This window comes from Pongo abelii, chromosome 2 (assembly GCF_028885655.2).
Source record: "Pongo abelii isolate AG06213 chromosome 2, NHGRI_mPonAbe1-v2.0_pri, whole genome shotgun sequence".
In the NCBI taxonomy this organism is placed as follows: domain Eukaryota; kingdom Metazoa; phylum Chordata; class Mammalia; order Primates; family Hominidae; genus Pongo; species Pongo abelii.
The window spans coordinates 142165274-142188675 of NC_085928.1; the positions used below are offsets into that span (position 1 = coordinate 142165274).

The window sequence follows — 23402 nt, forward strand, 5'->3', positions numbered from 1 at the left end:
AAGTCTTTCAGGATTGGGGCAAAGTCCCCTCTAGAGCGTGGGCCGAGGCCGGGGCGGGGTCTGGCTCCAGCCAACCACACACAGCCTACGCGCCGTTGCTGAGCAACGCCTGCCCGCTGAATCTGGAGGTTTTAGCTCTAGTCAGGTGCCAAAAGAGCCCCATGTGTGTTCGGATTTCAATTCTCCAGTCAGCATCAGAGTTGGAGGCCTCAATTTTAAAGAAAGCAAAGCTATGGTCATCCTTGCGGGTAAGGAACAACGCAGAAGCCTCTTCCACCCCCAAATTTAATGCAACAGCAGGCGGAAGACCTGCCGGGTCCCGTTCAGAAAAAGGCCCGTCAGGACCTCGAGCCCAAGAATAAAAAGACCCTGTTTCTCTTAGACACCCGGTTAGCAAGGCAACATCGCAGACCTCCTGCCCTGGACACTTACCACCCCGGTCCTGCTGCGGCCGGGTTTAGCCGACCCAGCGAGGAAGGAGGCCGAAAGAGCCAGGTTTTTGCCGAGGGGGAGCGATGTCTGCGACGCACCGGAAGCGGCTCCGAGGAAGGCCTGTGGGAGTCTCGGAGACGTGTCTGTCTGTGAGGCGCTGGGTGCACTTCCCCAGGGCTCTGGGCTAGGAAGGCAGCGGCGAGGTGCCTCCCCACGTACCCTTCGCGGGCCCAGCCGAGCAGCGTGGGGCGAAGGCGGCGGCGAAGGCCCGGGCTGGGAGCGTTGGCAGCCGGAGTCCCAGCCATGGCCGTGTCTGTGGAGCGGCTGCAGCAGCGGGTCCAGGAGCTGGAGCGGGAACTTGCCCAGGAGAGGAGTCTGCAGGTCCCGAGGAGCGGCGACGGAGGGGGCGGCCGGGTCCGCATCGAGAAGATGAGCTCAGAGGTGGTGGATTCGAATCCCTACAGGTAACCTGCGTCGCCGGTCGGAGGCAGGCGCGGGGGACGAGGTCAGGCTCCGTGAGGTCAGAAGCGAGGCGCTTCCCACGTCCCGCTCATGGGGACGCCCGCCACTCTTTTCTTGGTCTGCGAATCTTGTTCCCAAATGGGCAAGGCCACATCTTAGTACTGATCGGAAGATATTCTTTCTCTTTTTAAAAAACCTCCAGTGAGTCAGCCATATGGTGCTGCTCCTGTGCCTGCTGAGGACGTGTGTCCAGTTTCCTATCACCCTTGCCTCTTAATTAGTCCGTCTCGCTGTGTATAAGACTGATAGTAAGAACTTTCAGAAGATGAGATCAAATGTAAAACCTGCTAAGGTAAACTTTGAGTTTCATTAAAGGCTTATCAATACATCTTACATGGGGTCGGGGCGGGGGAGAGCGGGGTTAGCTCTAATCTGAGATATTCGGGTGCTCCTTAACATCTCAAACCATTCGACATTACTAAGACTGCCCAGGCCTCTCTTTTCTTCTTTCCTAACAAAGCTTGTCAATTCAGCAGATGGAATATAGTGCAATGGTTAAGGGTAAGGACTCTACCGCCAGACTGATTGCAATTCAAATCTAACTACTCTCTTCATAACTGCCTAACCTTAGGCAAGTTTTGAAACTTTCCGCTTCAGCTTCTCACCTATACGATGAAGATAATAGTAATATCTATCTCTGTCATAGTTGTGGGGATTGAAAAAATCAGTATGTATAAAGGTCTTAGAGTAGTCCTTGTACATGGCAAGCCTTATACAAGATTTTATTGCTAGGTGCATTTAGTAGCAAGCAGTTATTGAGCTTTCACTGTGCTAAGCACTTTACATGCATTGTCTCCTCCCACCAAAACCCTATGAGATTGCTACTATTTTACCCCCCATTATATAGGTGAGAAAATTGAGGCTTAGAGAGCCACCTCGGTTTCATGCCTTGGTAGTAAATAATAAGGCCTGTCTTGCATTAGATTTGTCTTAATGTAAAATTCTCATGGACCATCTCCCCAGTAAAAACAATTAAGTCGTGTAGCTAAAAATTGTATAGTGTTAAAGTAGATAATGAAGATTTTATTGTTGCTTTTTTCCTTTAAAGCGCATAAGAGTTTTGATTTTTAAAAAAGGTTTTAGTTTGTGATATGTAAAGCCTCAGTAGAAGTCTTAGGGTGCACTGTTTTAACTGTGTTGCCAAATATGAAGGGTTAATGGTCCAAAATTTTTAGAGATTAAATAAGCATGAACTGACATCTCTAATCAGAATAAGTGGAAACTATTTGACATTTTTAAAACATTTTAAAATTTTACAAATGAAGACTTTGAAATTTTCCCTCCAGAATGAAAAGCAGAGGAATATGGGTCAGGAATTTAAGTTGTCCTTCAGACACTATTTAATATGAGATTATCCCTTGACATTGTAATTATAACAAACAAGACTTTCAGAACTCAAGTCTAAATATTTAGTATTTTCTATCTGATTTGCACCATTGACTTTGTTAAAATTGCTATACAGGAGATGGCAGTTTGATACCCAAAGCTGTTCACTAGTATATGGAATTTTAATAAAGTTCAGCTTTAATTTTTTGAATTGTTCATGCAGCAAATATTTACTGAGTACATTTTTGTCTCCAGTCCTCCTTGACAATATTATTTACATTGTATTGAGTACTTATTATGCACAGACACTGTGAATATAAAGTAGACATGGTCTTTTCCCTCTAGAGCTTACCAGATGAGTGTGAGATAAATAGAAAAGTAAACGTGCCATTGCAGTACAGGTGATAAGAATTATGATAAAGTACGGTGTTATTACTGATAAAGTACAGGTTATTGAATTATGATAAAGTACAAAAGGTTAGAGGAAAGGGATATGTATGTGTTCAACACCATTTTAATTGCTTCAAGAGATACAAAAGAAATATAAAGCCCCTGACTTTTGCTTCAGTTTGAGAGACTACATGGATGTGAGATATTAAACAACACAAGTAACCGTAAAATTATGTGTTATGGAATATAGTTATAAGCATGTGGAAAAACTGGAGAGGCTTTGAGATTAGAAAACCTGGTATCAAATCCTGGCTCAGAAACCCAGATCAGAATACCATTTGCCAGTTAGCTGATTTTGGGCAGTTGATTAACCCAAACCGTTTCCCTCATCTGTAAAAGGGGGTTGCCATCTATGCTTCTCAGATTATTTAAAGATTGAAGGGAGCATCAAGGTAAGGATAGCAAATTCCTGTGATGGATCGGCCATCACTGTCTACCCAACCTCACTAAAGTGATAGTAAAGGAATTTTTTAAAAGAAAACTCCCATTGAAAATATAAAGGGTTCGTATTAATAACTAATGGGGAGGGGTGAGTCCCTGTACTTGATTATAGTAACAATTTGGAAACTAGAGAAGGGATGGGTGAAGGTAACTGATTTAATAGATTCAGAGAAGTTTAATCTTAAGCTTGCAACCCAGTTTATTGCAAGAATCCCTCAAAAGGCTCAGGAATAGGCACAGGTACTTGCAGAACTTCAGGTAGGGCTAAAAAAAACTTTCAGTTGAAAATCTGTTGAAGAAACAAAAGCCCCAGATCCCCTACTCCACTGTGGGTAACTGGGCAAACACTCCTTCCCTACCAGAAGAGGAGAGTAGAGATTTCTTCATTAGAAAGAGTAAAATAGAAGATTTCCAAGAATAATTGGGGCAGGTCTTTGTACCTGAAGGAAGGGGTAAACTGATTGTTTACATGCTGAATGCTGCGACTGAATGTAAACTAAATGCTTACATACTGAATGCCGAGACTCCCAGCCTTGCTTCTTCACTTCCAACAGCTGATCGTGGGGTTGGAACTCCAACTCAGGTTGGAGTTTGAAAGATTATTCTCTAGTGAATCTGATAGAGCCAAGAGGAAAGACTGAAAGACACTGACATTGTGGGTTTCTCAACTAAATAGTCTGGCCAGATCACCCTACAGTGAAGTCCAAAGTCAAACAGTATTGCCTATATTGTTACCTTTATTAGTGTCCCACACTTAAATATGAACAGAACAAAGGATGAAAGAAACTTCTAACATGAAAGAAATAAAATAAAAATAGCAACTTGGATAGACTATGTAAGATAAACACATCCCCCTAAGTTATCATTAGTATCCTTAGATGAGAGAAGATATAGTACAAATGATACAGGAACAAGGTGCAAAGTATTTAGATAATCAGGAATTCTTGCAAATGGAGATGGTAATAGAAATGAAAATCTTAATAGAAGTGTTGGAAAATAAAGTTGAAAGAAATCATCCAGAGAACAGAGCAGAAAACTAAAATAGTAGATAACTGGAGAAAGAAGATAAAGGACAAATCCAGATGGTCCAACTTCCGAATAATAGGAGTTCCAGACAGTCCAGGAAAAACAAACCAAACAAGGAAGTAACCAGATTCTTCAAGGACATTTCCCAGAACTGAAAATGTGAGTTTTCATTTTGAAAGGGTCCACTAAAAACTTAGCACAAGGTATGAGAACAGATTCACATTAAGGCACACTATGAAATTTTACAAGCTAGGAGACACTGGAGCAATACTTTAAAATGTTGAAAGACAATTCTAACTTTAGACTTCTTTACCAAGTTAAACTATCGATTAAGAGTATATGTGTAGCTTCCCACAATTATGCCCTTTGCTTTGTCATTTTTATAAAGAATAATTTTGATAAGGAACATTTTCAGACATGAAAGTTCTCAAAATTTACCTCTGCCGTACCCTTTGCAAAACTACTGGAAGATGTTCTTCTAACCACAGCAAGAGAGTAAATTTAAAAATAATTGATGACAGTGTTTTGAACTGTCATGTGCATCAGAATTACTGGAGGGCTTGTTAAAGCAAATTGTTAGACTCCACATTCAAGATTTCTGATTCAGTGGATGATTATAGGGTAGGGCCTAAGAAATTGCATTTCTATTAAATTCTCAGGTGGTCCTGTTGCTGATCCATAGACACTTTAGAACTAGTGAGCTATAGCATACAGGAAACAGTGGATTAACACAGAATAAAGAAATTAAGAGACTTTGTAGTATAATGATGAAGGAAGAGCCTAGGAAGGGAGCTGTATGTGCAGTAAGTCTGGAGACAATCATGTCAGATTCTAGGAGATACATCTTTAAGAAGATGAAATTGATAGAATACCTCATGAATATGAATGTATCTAGAGGAACTTTAGATAACTAGTGGAAAGTTGGGGTGGAATTTGTGAAAAATACATAGGAAATTAAGCATCAGGAGAAACATACTTATTAACTTCAGGGTTGGGAGTTAGAGGAAAGGGTAAGTTTTAATATATTGCATAGCCCAGTTGTGAAGAGTTAACATCTAACCAAGATTACCATCTAACAATATTGGGAGGTTGGTGGGATGGAAAATGTCTCTGTGCAGTGGGGATGAATGCTAAGAGCAAAATCTGATTCAGATAATTGACTAAAACTGAAAAGAAATAACAATGTTAGCATGTTGTTTAGGAATATGATGGTAATGGAGTTAAAAGTGAGGGAGAGGAAAATGGGGGTGGAGGCTGAATTTCCTAACAAGCCTGGTGGAACTATTTGACTCCTTAAAGTGAAGATGAATGGGAATTAATCATAGACTTAAACTGCAGATTACCAGTAACTAGTTAAAGCACCTGTTAGAGTCTTTGAATACAGTAGGTGCTTACTAAAAGTAGACATCATCCATTGTGGGCAGAGGCAACAAGAGAATGGAATTCCAGCCATGAATTTACTCTGATGATGGAGATCTGAGTGTTAAAACATTAAATATTTACATATTCTACCAAAGCGTAGAAAAATGTTGAAATTTAACTTTGACCCTTAACATTTAAGTAGTAGTCACAATCTTGGCTGCAAATCAGAATACATAGCTTTTAAAAACCAATCTTGTTTCATATGCTACACTTGGGAGAGTTTTTTTTAAAGGTACCTGGGTAATTTAGTTTCATCTGGTAAAAACCAGCCTGTAAGCATCCTCCTCTTTGAAACGATTAGTAATGATTATATTTTGGTGTTTATTTTCTGTGATGATGTATGTCTATTTGTATTACTAATACCTAAAAGACTGTAAGCTTTAAAACATATTTTTCTTTGTTTTAAGCCGCTTGATGGCATTGAAACGAATGGGAATTGTAAGCGACTATGAGGTATGATAAACCCTTTCCAAGTTTTTGTAAGATTAATTCAGTAAATTAAAATAACTTCTGGTGACATATTTGATGAAGAGCTATTAACCAACATATACTATTTTGTATTTCACAGAAAATCCGTACCTTTGCCGTAGCAATAGTAGGTGTTGGTGGAGTAGGTAGTGTGACTGCTGAAATGCTGACAAGATGTGGCATTGGTAAGGTAAAAATATTTCTCTTTGCCTGTCATATAGGGAACTACTCACTCCTGGAGTAAATCAGGTACAAATTAGGATTTTTCTTCTTTACTAATGGCTTATTGACTTGCAGTGTATTAATCTAGATTGTTCTTTCTACTCGGGTTGAGACATATCCCCACCCAAACAAAAGGTGATATTAGACAAAGATTGTCTAATTGCGTTTAGAAACGTTTTTGTTTGAAGTAATATGTAAACAATTTGGATTTAGGTGTTTTAGATATAGAAACTTAGGAAAGAAGGTTGTTAATTTGATAAAGTGTGTGAAACACTGAAACGTCTAACAAATATTTTATTAAACATATACCAGGCAGAATAGAAAACATGTACCTTTCCTACTCTTGATTTTGAACTAGAGAATGCTCTGGATGGATTTTTAAAAATTGGTACTCTTACTTTTTTCTAAAATTCATTTAGATTATGGGTTAGAAAGAAGTAACTTTCTTGTACCAGAATTCAGTCTACCAATCTTAGATTTATAAAGCCAAAGTCTATAATGTTAGATGCATAATGGTTGAATGAATAAGCTTTCCACAATTATATATCCTTTAATTTGTTGTTCTGGTAAAGGAATCATTCTCCCACAGTTTACCAATGCTTTCTAATATGTTGGTCTACCCCAAATTCTTAAAAGAAGGTGATTTCAAAATTGGCACTCACTTATCAATATAGAAATAACAACACCAAAATACTAAAAATGTTTATTGAAATTTTAATATCTTTCAAAAGATTTACAAAACCTGGACAAAAATTGCTTATAGCTGACTTAAGCACCCTGACTGATTGACCAGGGATAATAGAGATTATTGAGATTAGTGGCTCTCAAGTTTGAGTATGTTATCACAATTAGTTGGAAGCCTTATTAAAGCACAGATCAACAGATACTACTCTGGTGGTTTTGATTTTATAGGTGTCAGGTGGACTTAATAATTGACATTGCTAACAAGCTCCCAGGTGATCCTGATGCTGATGTTCCTAGGATTACACCAGTAAGAACCACTGGATCCTTGCTACTCCAAGTCTAGTCCCTGAAGTAGTAACATCAGTATCAGCTCTCAATACCTACCTCAGACATACTGAATCAGAATCTGTATTTTAACACAATCCCCAAGTGATTCATTTGCATATTAAAGTTGGAGAAGTGCTCGTGCATCTCTAACAAGCTTCAGGTGATGCTAATGCAGCTAGACCAGGCCATTTTGAGTAGCAAAGAGGTAGGACGGTAGTTATATATTGCTGTAGTGAGAATCACCTGGGAAGTTTTAAAAAATTCTGGTGTCCAGACTGCACCCCATAAGAAGTATCTCTGGGGATGAGGCACAAACATCTGTATTTTTAAAAATTCTCCAAGTGATTCCAGTGTGCCCTCAAGTTTGTAAACTGAGAATCTACACAGGTAAGTTTCAGGAAGTCTTTCTTTAATTTGTAAAACAGATAAATACGAAGTGAATTAATGAGGTTAAATAGGAAAGTAGAAGATGTTAGGAAACCCAGAGTCCATTTCTTATCCCTGAAGGCCTCTGGATCTCTTTAAAGTATCTGGGGTGCCTTGGATCACCAGATCTATATTCACTGCTTTATTTTAGAGATGAAGATACAGGCCTAAAAAGTGAAAGTGATTTACCCACAAGCAGAGCTAATTAGTGGCAGAGTTACAGCTCAGACCTTCTGTTCCTAAGTTTAATGTTTCCCGCAACTTATGTATAAACAAGCTATGAGGCAGAAACTCATTTAATACTTGGCCTGACCTAATAAATATTGATGAGCTTAAATAAACTGTGTTTTGGAGACTCTTAGGTAGGATTAGAAAATTTTGGAGAGTGTGAGATCTTTTCTAGTATTAAGGGCTATCTAGGTGTTATGGGTTAGGTTAATTTTTTTTCTTTTTAGTTTTTTTATTGAGAAGAAAATCCCATTTTTGTTTTTATTGTTTAGTGTGCTGAGAATTGTATTACAGAGTCACAGAATTTCATATGAAGAAGGGACAGGAAGTCCTTGGCTCTAGCCTGTTCTTATTGATAAGAAATGTGATCTAATGGCCATTTGTGTGTGTGTGTGTGTGTGTGTATGTGACAAATGCTTTTTGAAACAGGCTTAAGTATATAGCAGGAAACAACAATTAACTGGTTTGTAATTCTATTTGGAATAATGTTTTAGCCATGTCACTGGTATATATTTTGTCATATACACAAAAGGAGTCAGGTTATACTATATTTTAAGTTACAGCACTTGTTTTCATCTTATTGAAAGATTTCATTTATCCAATGGATTCCTGGCTTTTAGCAAAAAATGGAAATGAAGTAGGATTTTGCCACAGTTTTAAAAAATGGAATGAAAGGGAATTAATCTTAATTTCTGAGTGAATTATTTAGAGAGGCAGCAAAGCATTGTGGTTGAGGCGCAGATGCTGGATTGAGAATGCTTGAATTTGAATCCCATTTTCACTTCATATTAGATGAGTGGCCTTTGGACAAGTGTTGTAGTTGCCTCATTTTTAAAATAAGGATAATAGTACCTACATGCCTCACATGAGCATTCAATGAATTAATATATGGCACCTAGTGTTGTAGAGTTAGCTAATATTATTATCAAACTGCTAAACTAATTAAATGTAAAGCTCTCTCATTTATTTTTTGATATGTTTAGTTTTTTGGTATGTTTTTCATCAGAATACCACTATTTTCATTTTAGTTGCTACTCTTTGATTATGACAAGGTGGAACTAGCCAATATGAACAGACTTTTCTTCCAGCCTCATCAAGCGGGATTAAGTAAAGTTCAAGCAGCAGAACATACTCTGAGGTAAATGGAATAGCAATCAAGTACCATATTCAGTGAAATCTTACTTTATGTATTTGATATGAGTTAATATAAATGGATCTTAATTTTTCTCTATAAAATGCAGATTTCACTTGTACAAAGAAGTCTCTTACCTGTTGGACATGGGTTGGCAAACTTTTTATGTATAGGGTTAGATAATAAATATTTTAGTCTTTGAGGGCCAGATGTTCTCTGTTGGAACTGTTAGTTGCAGTTTGATAGCAGCTGTAGGCAACACAAACATGAATGAGCATGTCTGTGCTCCAAAGAAAATTCTATTTTTGGACTCCGAAATTTGAATTTCATACAATTTTTAATTTTTTTAATTAAAAAATAAAATTTTTTTGAGACAGTCTCACCCTGTCACCTAGATTGGAGTGTAGCGACACAATCTTGGCTCACTGCACCTCCGCCTCCCAGGCTTAAGCTATCTTCGCATCTCAGCCTCCTGAGTAGCTAGGACTACAGGCACGTGCCACCATGCCTCGCTAATGTTTTGCATTTTTAGCAGAGACGGGGTTTTGCCATATTGCCCAGGTTGGTCTCGAACTCTTGGGACTCAAGCCATCTGCCCACCTAGCCCTCCCAAAGTGCTAGCATTGCAGGCATGAGTCACTGTGCCTGGCTGATACAATTTTTATATGTCATAAAATGTTCTTTTGATTCTTTTCCCAACCACTTAAAAATGAAAAAAAATTCTTAGCCTGAAGGCTGCACAAGAACAGGTGGTGAGCCAGATTTGGCCCATGGGCCACAGTTCACCAATCCCTGCTTTAGGGATTTTCTTTGTGGCCCCAAATTTGTTCTTAACTGAGTAAGGAAGTGAGGCTGAGCTGTAGGTAGTTACTGGACATGGTTAAGTCTTAATTCCCAACACTTAGATTGATTGGGGTGGGAACAGTTTTGTAATCTTTATGACAAAAATGAACCTAGTCCTTGAAGTGTGAGATAAAAGAGACAGAAAAGGACTTTGGGTTTTCTTTGAATAGCTTGAATTCGCTTCTGTAAGGTATGTTAAATGCCCTTTAGCTCTTTCATCTCTTTTCCTCACAGCTTTTTCTTACTACAGCTACTAGTAGTAGTCTTTTTAAAAACATTTTTTTCGAGACAGGGTCTCACTCTGTCCCCCAGGTTGGGGTGCAGTGGGTGCGATGATAGCTCACTGTAGCCTTGAACTCCTGGACTCAAGTAATCCTCCCACCACAGCCTCTTGAAATGCTAGGATTACAGGTTTATAATCATTCCCTTTTTCCTTCTTAGGAACATTAATCCTGATGTTCTTTTTGAAGTACACAACTATAATATAACCACAGTGGAAAACTTTCAACATTTCATGGATAGAATAAGGTAAAATTTTAATTTATGTATATTTTGTATAATGTCCAGCCCAAGTATTAGAAAATTATTAGAAAAATCTATGGATTAATCCAATGAACGGAAGATTGATATATATTTTTCCATTTTTTTAGTACAGTAATTTTTGTGTAATTTTTATGTATTAGAATATCATTTAAAGGTATATATTGTCCAAAAACAATTAAAAATAAAAAGCAAACAAGCAAAAAACCCCTGTAAGTTACAATACAAGAAGAGAACATCAACTTCTAAGTTCTGTGTTCTAGATTATATTTCTGTCTGAAAATGGTTTTCTTCAGAGACTGTCAGACCACCACTGAAATAATGAATTGCGTTCAATTAGCTTTTATTATATTTGTAATGAAGCATGAATAAAAATGTGAAAGCTGGTAGTGAAAAAGTAACTGTTGTGAACATACTTTATACTTCCTTCACCCTTGTAGTTCTTGTAAAATAAGTAATACTACAATGATACTGTAGTATCATTGATGTTATATTCATAAGTTACTCAATACTTGATATATACAATATCTTTAATATTACATATTTATTATGTGATAATTATAGTCAAACATTTAATGAAAGAATAAATGTTGGACTGAACAAGTAAGTATAATGTATTAGAGTGTATTTTGTGTTCTGATGTTTTTCAAACTTATTTTCTTTGACTAGTAATGGTGGGTTAGAAGAAGGAAAACCTGTTGATCTAGTTCTTAGCTGTGTGGACAATTTTGAAGCTCGAATGACAATAAATACAGTGAGTATTCCTGCTGTGCAAGATATATTCATGGATTTATCTGTTTTCCTGTATATTCTATCAGTATATAATCCCCATCCTAAGAACAGTTCTGAATGTAAACCCTTTTCTGTGTTTTATTTGTAATGTTCTCTTAGCCTACTCTTAAAATCTATTCTATTAGCTTTGGGACCTAGACTGTCTAGCCTTGCTGCTGTGACATATGTTATAGTATCCTACTCTTTTTGCTGGTAAACTATAAAACAGCAAATACCTCTGATGTATAATTCTTAAATTAGTATCTTATAATCTTGGTCACCATTAGTTTTAGCTTTTGTTATTTTATAAATGTATAAATATGTATAAATTGCCTAAAAACCTGGTTTCTCAAAAATAAAAATAATTATTTTCCTTTTGAATATTGTTTTTAACTTTTCAGATGATATTTTGGCATTTTCTTGTTCCTGAAATTATTTTAGAAAAGTGAAATTTCACATTAATTTGACAAGAAATCCAATAAACTTTGATTCAATTTAATAACATTTACTGACTGCATCTTGAATACTGTCACTTTACTCTTTAGAGTATGGTAATTACCAAGGAATTCCATTATCTTACAACTTGCCTCATTTGTTCTGAAAATTAATTTTAAAAGACCTTGGTAATCCATTCAGTTAGAAGAATTTATTGTAAATTACTTCTTGCTCTTTTATTTTTTTTCCTTATGTGTTCACCCATTTCTACTAAGGCTTGTAATGAACTTGGACAAACATGGATGGAATCTGGGGTCAGTGAAAATGCAGTTTCAGGGCATATACAGCTCATAATTCCTGGAGAATCTGCTTGTTTTGCGGTATGCATTATTCTTTTTGGAGTATTCTTCACTGTTAGGTACCCGAGTTCTAGGGGCACTGAAAATGTATTACAATTCAAAGAAAAAACAAACTTGGATGGAATACTATTTGGAACATCTCATGCTTTTCCTCTTTTTTTTGAAATGTGTTTTCTTTTATTTTTCATGTAGTGTGCTCCACCACTTGTAGTTGCTGCAAATATTGATGAAAAGAGTCTGAAACGAGAAGGTGTTTGTGCAGCCAGTCTTCCTACCACTATGGGTGTGGTTGCTGGGATCTTAGTACAAAATGTGTTAAAGTAAGTCAGGGCTAATTTTTCTGAATAGTCTTGTATGCTTTCAATAAACATAAATATATTTCACAAAGCATTTCAGAAATTGAAATTGCAAGCTAAGTATATAGTTACTTTAAACTTAAATGTAGTTTTAAATGTTTTATATATGTATATGTGCAAATTCTATTTTATATATGTATGTCTACTTTTCATATATATTGCTATATTAAATATTACATATAATACATGTGTGCATATTCATACATGAATATATGTGAATGTCAGTTACTCCCTGCATTTGGAATAGCTTTTATTAAATGATACAATGGTAGTGGCATATTTATTTATGAAACATTAACCAAATGATTTATATCTTTTCAAGTCTGTCCAGTGGACGGAGACTTAAACACACTTGTTTCTACTATCTTGATTTAAGTCTTACCAAAAATAAACCAAATGTGACTAAACAGTAATTATTAATGTTAATGTAATTAAACATTAGTGTTACTGTAAATTTTACATTTACATAAAATGTTAACATTTATATTAGTGTTAATATAAAACACATTAACAATACTTAAAAAAAAAAAATTCTTAAAATCTGCTTTTGGATACTTCTGCTATCCAAAAACAAATATCCAGCAACTTTACTATCTAAACTATAGCTAAAAAGAAGGAAAAAGATTTCTTTGCTGCTGAAATTTATGTCACAGTTTATGAATCAACTCATACTTTATTAAAAGCAGAGCCCCTTTAGGTGTTCTCTAATTCAGGCCATTTATTTTCCCTCATTTTACAACTTTAATAGCTTAGTTGTATTCCCTAAGCCTCCAATATAGTAAGAACAAACTGCAACAAGACACAAGGAGGTACCAATCAATAAGAAGTGTCAGTTGCGAGCAAAGAAATGGAAAAAAAGCATACATATAAACTCTCAAAGTAATGGTCTAGGGCTATTTCATATAAGAGCAAATAGCGTGTTTAGACAGTAGTAGGACCTGTCTAAACAAAACATTTTATAGTATGATACAAAAAAGGAGAAAAGAATCATGGCTAACAAAGTATTCTCTTAAGGATGTGTCCTATTTAGCTAGCCCCTCTATTGATGGTCATTTAGGCTACTTAATTCTCTTTTTTTTGATTAACAATGCTGTAGGCTACATCTTGTATATATCTTTGAAAACTAGATTGATCTCTCTTCTTTTTGTTTTTTTGGAGACAAGGTCTCACTGTTGCACAAGCTGAAGTTCAGTGGCTCAGTCATGGCTCACTGCAGCCTCAACCTCCTGAGCTCAAGTGATCCTCCCACCTCAGCCTTCCAAGTAGTTGGAAGTACGGGTGTATGCCACAATGCCTGGCTAATTTTTGTATTTTTTGTAGAGACAAGGTTTCACCATGTTGCTCAGGCTGGTCTTGAACTCCTGAGCTCAAGTGATCTGCCCACCTCAGCCTCCCAAAGTGTTGGGATTACAGGCATGAGCCACTGTGCCCAGCCTAGAGTTTTCTATAGCAATTTTTTTTTTTTTTTTTTTTGAAAACAGGGTTTCACTCTGTCACCCAGGCTGGAGTGCAGAGGCACAAAGGCACAATCTCGGCTAACTGCAGTCTTCCAGATTCAAGCGATCCTCCTACCTTAGCCTCCCAGGTAGCTGTGACTACAAGCACCCACCACCACGCCCAGCTAATGTTTTTGTACTTTTTGTAGTAACAGAGTCTCCCTATGTTCCCCAGGCTGGTCTTGAACTCCTGGGCTCGAGCAGTCTGCCCATATCGACCTCCTAAAGTGCTAGGAGTTACAGGCATGAGCCACTGTGCCCGGCCTATAGTACACATTTTTTAAAGTAGAATTTCTGAATTTATGAAATATTTACTAAATTTCTCCTGCAAAAGGATTATACATTTGTATCATAGTTTAGGAGTACCTGGTTCACCCATACCTTTTATAACTTGGAGTATCATCAAACTCTGTAATCTTTATCATTCTGGTGGGTAAAAAATAGGCATTTAATTTTTATTTGTGAAAAAGGTTGAACACTTACATTCTTCTGTGAATTATCTGCTAATAGTTGTTGCTCTTTTTTGTCTTGTATATTAAGAATGTGTATTTGCAAATATTTTTCTTTTGTCATTTATCTTTTTTATGTGATTTTCTCTGTATAGAAGCTTTTATTATGTTAGTGCAAAGGTAATTGCGGATTTTGCCATTACTTTTAACAAAAACTGCAATTACTTTTGCGCCAACCTAATAAAAGACATCAGATTGGCCGGGTGCAGTGGCTCACGCCTATAATCCCAACAATTTGGGAGGCCAAGGCAGGCGGATTGCTTGAGCCCAGGAATTCGAGACCAGCCTGGGCAACATGGCAAAGCCCCATCTTTACAAAAAAAAAATACAAAAATTAGCCAAGCTTGGTGGTGCTTGCCTGTAGTCGCAGCTACTTGGGAGGCTGAGATGGGATTGCTTGAGCCTGGGAGGGTGAAGCTACAGTGAGCCATGATCACGCCACCTAACTCCAGCCTGGGCAACACAGTAAAAAGTACAGATTTGACTGGGAAGAGGGCAGGAGTGAGCTGGAGGCACATGGGATGCTGAAAATGTTCTGTATCTTGATCTGGTGATGGTTACATGAAAGACTCATACAAAATTTTATTGAGTTATACATTTAAGATTGTGCATTTTATAGTAAGTTACATACAAAAATGTTAAAAAAAAATTAAGTAGCTTTCTTAATTATCTCAGGGATTTAAAAAATACACTTCTCCCACACTTTAGCTTTTCTGAAATCAGCATGCTTCTTGAAGTTGTTGACGTGTAATAGTTTAGCTGCCAGCATTTTATCTTTGTTAGAGGTTCAAAAAAAATAGTGTGTTCTACAGTTGATGAAATGGAGTAATCTTTTCTTTCCTTCATTCAATAAACACTGAAGCATCTACTATGAGCCAGGCACTGTAAATAAGATAAAATTTCTGTTTTCTGGATGCAGATTTCTGTTTTCTGGTTAAAAAAAATATATCATTACCTATTTCAAAGTTATTTTTTAAAAATTTAGCTGTTCTAGAATTTTCATGGTTTTAATTTCTTTATTTAAGTCTATTTTGATTTTTCTAGGTTTCTGTTAAATTTTGGTACTGTTAGTTTTTACCTTGGATACAATGCAATGCAGGATTTTTTCCCTACTATGTCCATGAAGCCAAATCCTCAGTGTGATGACAGAAATTGCAGGAAGCAGCAGGAAGAATATAAGGTATATGGCAATCTGTTAGAATGCATGAGGGATCATATTGCATAGGACAATAAATAAACAGATTTGGAATACAAGATAAATGGTTAATTTATTCACCATACTTCAAAAATGAATGTTCTTTCTTGCTTTTGGTATGATAAAAAGCCTGTCTGAATTCTTGATTAATGTTTAGAGAACTGAGAATGAGTAAGAACACTTTGATGCTGTTTGATTTCTACAGAAAAAGGTAGCAGCACTGCCTAAACAAGAGGTTATACAAGAAAAGGAAGAGATAATCCATGAAGATAATGAATGGGGTAGGTATTCTTTTATAAATTGAAATGGCAGCATAAAACAAAACCTTTTATGGTAGCAAATCTAATAAGATTATACAAATTGAATAATTATTGCTTATTACATTCCTTAAAAACTGACATAGGATCAAATTTACAGGTATTGAGCTGGTATCTGAGGTTTCAGAAGAGGAACTGAAAAATTCTTCAGGTCCAGTTCCAGACTTACCTGAAGGAATTACAGTGGCATACACAATTCCAAAAAAGGTACTTCGAAAATATGATTTACCCATATGTAAATATCATATAAAATATTTATCTTCTTTCATCTTCATTCTAATTTGTAATGCCAATGAAGTATTTCCTGTTTTAGATATTTTATGCTATAGGCATTAAAATGTGAGAGAGAGGTATTCAGTGTTAATATGCAAATATTTATAGCTTATTTTAAACTTTTAAAACAGAATAAAATGGTTTTGTTCACTCATTAATGAACCAAGTATAATAGATTTTGATTAAATGAAGATCTCCTTTTTGTTTATTGGTAGTTTTAGCTACGATGTCATTTAAAAAAACTAGAGCTGTCAAGAATATTGAAATTACTGCCTTGTAAATCAAAAGACTGGTGAGGAATGTAAAAGACTTTGTCTTTCTTCTAAAAATTAGAAGATATTTGTTAAAGAAAATTTACTTTATAACCTTGTTGAGCATGGTCAAAACTTACTGATTATATATTCCTAAGCATCAAGAATTCTATATGGTTCTTTTTTCACTGTATTTCCCTTATTTGTCAATAGCAAGAAGATTCTGTCACTGAGGTAACAGTGGAAGATTCTGGTGAAAGCTTGGAAGACCTCATGGCCAAGATGAAGAATATGTAGATAATGGACTGGGATATATTTTATTTCTCATGTTAAAGCCTCTTCCCTTGAAATTAAAAAAAAAAAAAATTTAACTGATAAAACTTAGGGCAACATTAATTAATGTATATTCTTACCTGAATTGTTATACTTTTTGAAAATCCTGTGACTTGCCTGTTTCTCCCCGCTCCAACGAAATCATTAATTTTCCTAAAATGTGTTTCATTCTAGTAAGAAAACCTCAAAGGATATTGTAGAATATAAATCTTACTTGAAAACATAGCTGTTGAAATGTTTTGGCCTTTTGGAGTGGGGGAAGGACAAATCTGATCCTGTAATCTTTTTCTTTCCAGTAATCACTTGTGTCTGTTGCATGAGGACATGGACAATAAAGTAGTATATGATCCTCAGATACAGGGAGAAGGACAAGGCATACAGCTTATTGATTAGAGCTGGCAAGCATCTGCTCATTATGTTTGGAATTGCTTTCTATAAGAAAATTGCCCACTAATACTAACTTGATCAACAATGAATTAAAATAGTTAACCTATGAAATAACATCCTCTTAAATGTTTGCTGATGAAATACAAGTTGAAATGTAGTTATTGGAAAAGTCTGTAACCTGCGGATTATATATATTCAAAGTGAGACAAAGGCAAATAAAAAGCAGCTATCTTCATGAATAGACAAAGTTGATTTCAGGAAGTATAAATTATATTCTGCACTGACCAATGAACAGAAATTATTGCATCTGTGGAACATATATCTGGAGTTACTATACTTTACTGAAGAGCAAGGCATAAATTTAGACTAAAATCCATCCAGATTACACTCATTCTTTAGGCTACTCCTGGATACTTCATTTAAATTTGATTTTCGAGGTCGTGAGATGTCGGCAAGGTTTGTCCTGTATATTAGGCATAAAGGAAAAGTTCTAAACTGCCTCTGCAATGACTTATAGTCAGTGGAAGAGTATCACTTTCCCCGATCATGACCACTAAACTGTAAATTGATATAAATCAGTTTTCTCTTGAGTTACACCCAAGTAATGAAGACTTAAGAGAACCTTGGTTGAAATAAATTTCCAATAATTTGGAGACTCATAAATACCATGCAGGTGTAACCACTGCCAGTAGGCTGTTTCTATGCTTACTTCCTATTTTGATTTTTACTTTGAAGATAGATAGGAATATCTAAATTATATCTCTAGGGAGAAAATGTCGTAAGAAATTAAAAGTACATCCCTGATTGTAAAATAAAGTTAAAAAAACTGATTTCAGAAAGTCTCAAATACCAAATGTTCTCAATATATTAGTTTTGAGATGCTAGGATTATACTGTGATTCTTTTGTTTATAGTAAAGTCTGGAAAGCAGGAGGATAGTTTTTTTAGCCTGGAAACTTATTTATGTTGCCTTGGTGAGTCTTTTATCATTTTTTTAAAATTTAGCTTATTGAACTGTAAAATAGCTTTTCTAGTATGAGAGATGTTTTGAATTTAAAAAATGAAATGCAGTTTTTCAAAAATAAATTTCCTTTGGAAATTCTTGCATATCAATTTAGTAAGGTTTTATAAAATTTTACAATTTGATAAAGTATCATATCTAGAATTCACTGTCTTCTATCTATCTGCTCTCAAGTTGGCATTGCATCACTGCCTGTGTCTTACACTGCACCAAATGTTACCTAATTGACCTAACTTTTTTCGTCTAATATCTTTCATTAAAAACAATTGGATTATTTTACCAGAAAAAAAAATCTGGTAATAGAGATGTTGCTATCCTAGAATACTCTCTTGACAGTCTGCATGCCATGAAAACTTGCATAAGAAGGCAGCTGATTACGAAAAATTAATCATCATTGAATTTAGTATTACTAAACTCATAGGATTTGTCCAGATTTGTAAACACTATTGATTCTAATGTGAAAGATGGAAAAGCAGTCCCAAAATTGGCTTAGCACAGACTCTAAATGATAGTAAAACAACATATTCAACTTTAATTCCTGTCTCATTGTTAATGGGAAGTTAGTTATGGTTCTACTTAAATGTTGTAGAGAAAATAAGTATTACTAGTTTCTTCTCATAAAAATACTCCCTGGATACGTACACTGAACAACACAAAAAACGTAATGGCCACTTAAGAATATTATTTATTTATTTATTTATTTTTTTGAGACAGAGTCTCACTCTGTTGCCCAGGCTGGAGTGCAGTGGCATGATCTCAGCTCACCACAACCTCCGCCTCCCAGGTTCAAGCGATTCTCCTGCCTCAGCCTCCCAAGTAGCTGGAATTACAGGTGCCCGCCACCACGCCCGGCTAATTTTTGTATTTGTAGTAGAGGCGAGGTTTCACCATGTTGGCCAGGCTGGTCTCGAACTCCTGACCTCAGGTGATCCACCCATCTTGGCCTCCCAAAGTGCTGGGATTACAGGTGTGAGGCACCATGCCCAGCCAAGAATATTTATTAAAGGAAGCTTTGATCCCTGCATTACATTTTTTTCATATTTCCCTTTCTGTAATCTCAGCACTTTTGGAGGCTGAGGCGGGTAGATCAAGAGGTCAGGAGTTCGAGACCAGCCTGACCAATGTGGCGAAACCCTGTCTCTACTAAAAATACAAAAATTAGCTGGGCATGGTGGTACGTGACTATAATCCCAGCTACTTATGAGGCTGAGGCAGGAGAATCGCTTGAACCCGGGAGGCAGAGGCTGCAGTGAGCTGAGATAGCGCCACTGCACTCCAGTCTGGAAAACAGAGTGAGACTCTGTCTCAAAAAAAAAGGTATTGATGAATAAAAATTATAACTAGAATAAATAAGTACTCTACCAATTCAGATTTATAATTGAGTTGTCTGAAAGCTACCTTTTTCATTGTGAAGGTGCATATTAATGTGAATAAAATATTCCTATTTGAGAACTTCAAATATGCATACACAAAGATATTCCAGCTATTTTTATCTTCTTAAGTATGCATTCTACATGAGAACGTTTGGGTTGGTAGTAAAATAAGTAGTAATATCAAAATATAGTTTATTATGTTTAAATTTCATTCTTTTGGAATACATAATTTTGAGTGATCATGTCTCCAACTATAGTTATTCAGGCACAAATTTTGGAGGTACAAAGAATAAATAATATTCTTAAGGTAGTTTTTCCTTTTATCAGGGTTCTTCTAGAGTACTGGTCTCAGATTATTTTCTAAAGCAGTTTTTCTAAGGTGATAAACTGAACACATTACTTACTATGTATTAAATTACTTGTACCACTAAATAATCAAATTCTAAGCTACAACAGCTTAATTCTAAAATCATTGTCTGGTATATTTGTGTTTTCAATTACTTTGTGTCTTTCACAGCTGCCGAACCCAGAAAGGTATGTAAGGTATGTTATGGTTATAGTTTATCTTCTATTTTTCCCTCCTGAACTACTCCCAAAGGAGGAAGAAGGATGCTCATTATATACTGCCTCATTTCTTTTCAGATTACCACTATAGTGCTGTAGAGTTATACCACTGCTTCTCATACTTATGTGCACATTAGTCACCTTGGGATCTAGCTAAAATACAGATTAATTCAGTAGGTTTAGGGAGAGGCCTGAGAGTCTGAATTTTTAATAAGCTGCCAGGTGGTGGTGACGATTTGTGGACCACCCTGTGAGTAGTAACTCGGCCTTAAGAGAACATTAACCAAAACCTTAAGCTGAGCAAACTACTGAGCAGCAAGTATTGACAACATTTCAAGGTTTTGTTTTGTTTTGAGATGGAGTCCCACTCTGTCACTTGGGCTGGAGTGCAGTGGTGCGATCTCGGCTCACCGCAACCTCCGCCTCCTGGGTTCAAGCGATTCTCCTGCCTCAGCCTCCCAAGTAGCTGGGACTACAGGTGTGTGCCACCACGCCCAGCTAGTTTTTTTGTATTTTTCAATAGAGACGGGGTTTCACCGTGTTAGCCAGGATGGTCTCAATCTCCTGACCTTATGATCCGCCAGCCTTGGCCTCTCAAAGTGCTAGGATAACAGGCATGAGACACCGTGCCTGGTCCATTTCAAGTTCTAAAAAAAGTTCAACATACTTCTTTAAAAATTATGCAGAACAGCCCTCTTGTATAAACTAGAGTGGGGAAAAAAGAACTTGAAATTGCACTTTTATTTTAAAACAGTGAAGTGTGGCTATTACATATTTCACTTTTACAATTAATACATGTTAGGATCTTACAAGTATTAAATTGATGATTTTATTATATATATATACACAAATGGTCCAAAACAATATCCAAAATGTTGCAATATTTATAAAATCCATAAAAATATTTAATTTTCAGTATAAAAATGGCATACTGACTTGAGTTTGAGGTAAATGAAGAGACAGATTTAGGCCATCTAAGAAGGAAGATAAAGAAGAATGTCATATCTATCTTTTGGGAAAAGTCAAAGAATGCTAAAGAGCTTGACCTGTTACTGCATTAATGACTTCAGACATTATGCAGATACATATACTATATAGTAATAAATAATACACAATGTAGACAGAACAGAAAGCAGAGGGACTGGACCAATCTGCTCAAGGAAAAGGTAAAGAATTTTTTAAAGTGCAGCAATCAGGGATTCTTGTGACTAATGTGTTTCACTGAAGACAATTTGAATCTTTCATAAACATTAACCCTTTAATCCTTGAAACCTTCCTTTGAGGTAGAGAATTGGGCCAGACTACTGCTCAAAAGCAAGAGGAATGGCGAGGCTAAAGTAGCTCTTGAGAGCTCAAAAGAATCATGGAATTCTTTTTTTTTTTTTTTTGAGACAGAGTCTCACCCAGTTGCCCAGGATGGAATGAATTGGCACAATCTCAGCTCATAGCAACCTCCACTTGCTGAGTTCAAGCGATTCTCATGCCTCAGCCTCCTGAGTAGCTAGGATTACAGGCATGCGCCACCATGTCCAGCTAATTTTTTTTTGTATTTTTAGTAGAGACAGGGTTTCACCATGTTGGCCAGGCTGGTCTCAAATTCCTCACCTCAAGTGATCCTCCTGCCTCACCCTCCCAAAGTGCTGGGATTACAGGCATGAGCCACCATGCCTGGCCAAGATTCATGGAGTTTTTGAACTCCTTGTCTTAACTACTCTGCCAGCTCTTGTTGAACAAAGACCAGTCTGCTCTTCATGATTTGCTCCTCATGTCATCTTATAATTCTAATGTGTCTACATCCTTGGATACCATATAATAGGAAAATTATTTTAAACAATTAAAACAGACATAATCACAATTCCAACTTAATGCAGTCCAATACAACTTCATACAAATAGCAGTGAAATCACACATAGTAAAATTTCTTACAACATTTTTTTAAAGTTTCAAATTCAAATGTTCCAAATGTTTAATTATTTTGTCTGAGGGTACATTTGCAAAGAATTCTAACTGCTATTACCTTTGTCCTTGCTGAAGGAAAACATTAGGAGAATGAGCTGTTTTTAAGCTAAACGTGTCTCCACTTGATGAATGGCGTGAAGGAGCTTTTCCACCCAAGAGTGATGTTTCTGCTTCTTTTATTTCCATTGCCCTTTTGTATAATTCAGCAGCTTTTTCAAAATCTCCTCCTTCATAGCTTTGAGAGAGAGAAAAAAAAAACTCTTAAAATGAGAATATAACCTCTTACCAATTCAAAATGACCTTATGGGATACAGAAAAAGAAGTTGTAAATATTTGCCCATTTTCCCCCTTTTTCCAGTGTATTCACTCAAGCAGACCAGTAAAACAACACCCAAACTCTTCTCCTTTCTACCAGTATCAGTATTTTTGTGTCTCATATGGATACATTAAAACCATGTTGTAATAGAGGCAGTGAAATTGCTAAGCAAAGTTAGGTATTCTCTGCATCCTGAGAAAAATACAAATGAGCAAGCAAAAGTCAACATATACTTAATGGCAAATTCACTCTGGGGACAGCAAATTACTCATATTACTCCCAGAGCCAGATGCAGTGTAAACCATCCTTCATTGTTAGCCATGATGCATACATAAACTCCTCTGCAAAATACATCATGCAGCCTTCATTTCATTTCTGGATACTACTTCAGTACTTCTTGAAGTCAATCAGCAAAAAACAACCCCTCCCCACTCTAAGAAAAAACATTCAGTAATACATATTTTGTGCTGTTCTAAGACAAAGCTACTTCGAATAAAAGAGGCTGTATAAGGAAAGTGAAAAAAATTCTTACCTAAGCACAGCTAAATTTTTCAGTGTTTCTCCAACTCGAGGATGCATCCGACCCAGGCTATCTTCATAAATCTTTAATGCTCTTTCATATAATGGCAAAGCTTCAACGTGTTTTTTCTTATTAAAAAAATGATAATGCTCATGCACACTGGGTTTCTGAAATTAATGTATTCTAGACTAAGCTAACCTACTTTGATTAGTACTTTAAAATGTTAATATCCTCCTAAAAGATAGGAATAAACAGATTAATTTATGAATAATCATAGGAGAAGCAGTATAATAGAAAGTCAGATACTTAAGATTTAGACCTGGCTTGGTAACCATTTGACCATAATCCAATACTGTAAGCACAAACCTGTTCCTTTATTGCCCAATGGGTCCCCCACCTGATTCTCACCCATCATAATCAAATGCCACAGGCTTAAATACTTAAATAAATATTATATGGAGGGATGTAGGGTATCTCCA

The 23402-nt window shown here is 36.3% G+C and overlaps 2 protein-coding genes across 6 annotated transcripts in view; one reads left to right on the forward strand and one right to left on the reverse strand.

Annotated features, from left to right (window-relative positions):
- Positions 1–543: 543 nt before the first annotated feature.
- Positions 544–17418, forward strand: UBA5 (ubiquitin like modifier activating enzyme 5). 3 transcript variants are annotated; one of them, NM_001132564.1, is given in 12 exon segments: positions 544–896; positions 6027–6072; positions 6188–6277; positions 9003–9112; positions 10391–10477; positions 11159–11243; positions 11971–12075; positions 12247–12374; positions 15460–15595; positions 15816–15891; positions 16028–16134; positions 16665–17414. In NM_001132564.1, coding segments are annotated over 12 exon segments (1215 nt in total). In that variant the 5' UTR covers positions 544–735; the 3' UTR covers positions 16749–17414.
- The window catches only part of NPHP3 (nephrocystin 3), a 45801-nt gene continuing 39292 nt past the window's right edge, over positions 16894–23402 (reverse strand). For all 3 annotated transcript variants that reach the window (XM_054552617.2, XM_054552616.2, XM_024244268.3), the window contains 2 exons: positions 22936–23051; positions 16894–22322 (listed from right to left, as the gene is read on the reverse strand). In XM_054552617.2, coding sequence (XP_054408592.2) covers positions 22142–22322; positions 22936–23051 — 297 coding nt within the window. In that variant the 3' untranslated portion in view covers positions 16894–22141. The remainder of the gene's footprint in view (positions 22323–22935; positions 23052–23402) is intronic.

Excerpts from the sequence above, each read along its gene's own strand:
- UBA5 (XM_024244071.3), top strand. The coding sequence starts at position 9,042 with ATGAACAGACTTTTCTTCCAGCCTCATCAAGCGGGATTAAGTAAAGTT. Across the intron at positions 11,244-11,970 it reads CTCGAATGACAATAAATACA|GCTTGTAATGAACTTGGACA; the intron begins GTGAGTATTCCT and ends ATTTCTACTAAG. Across the intron at positions 15,892-16,027 it reads CCATGAAGATAATGAATGGG|GTATTGAGCTGGTATCTGAG; the intron begins GTAGGTATTCTT and ends TCAAATTTACAG.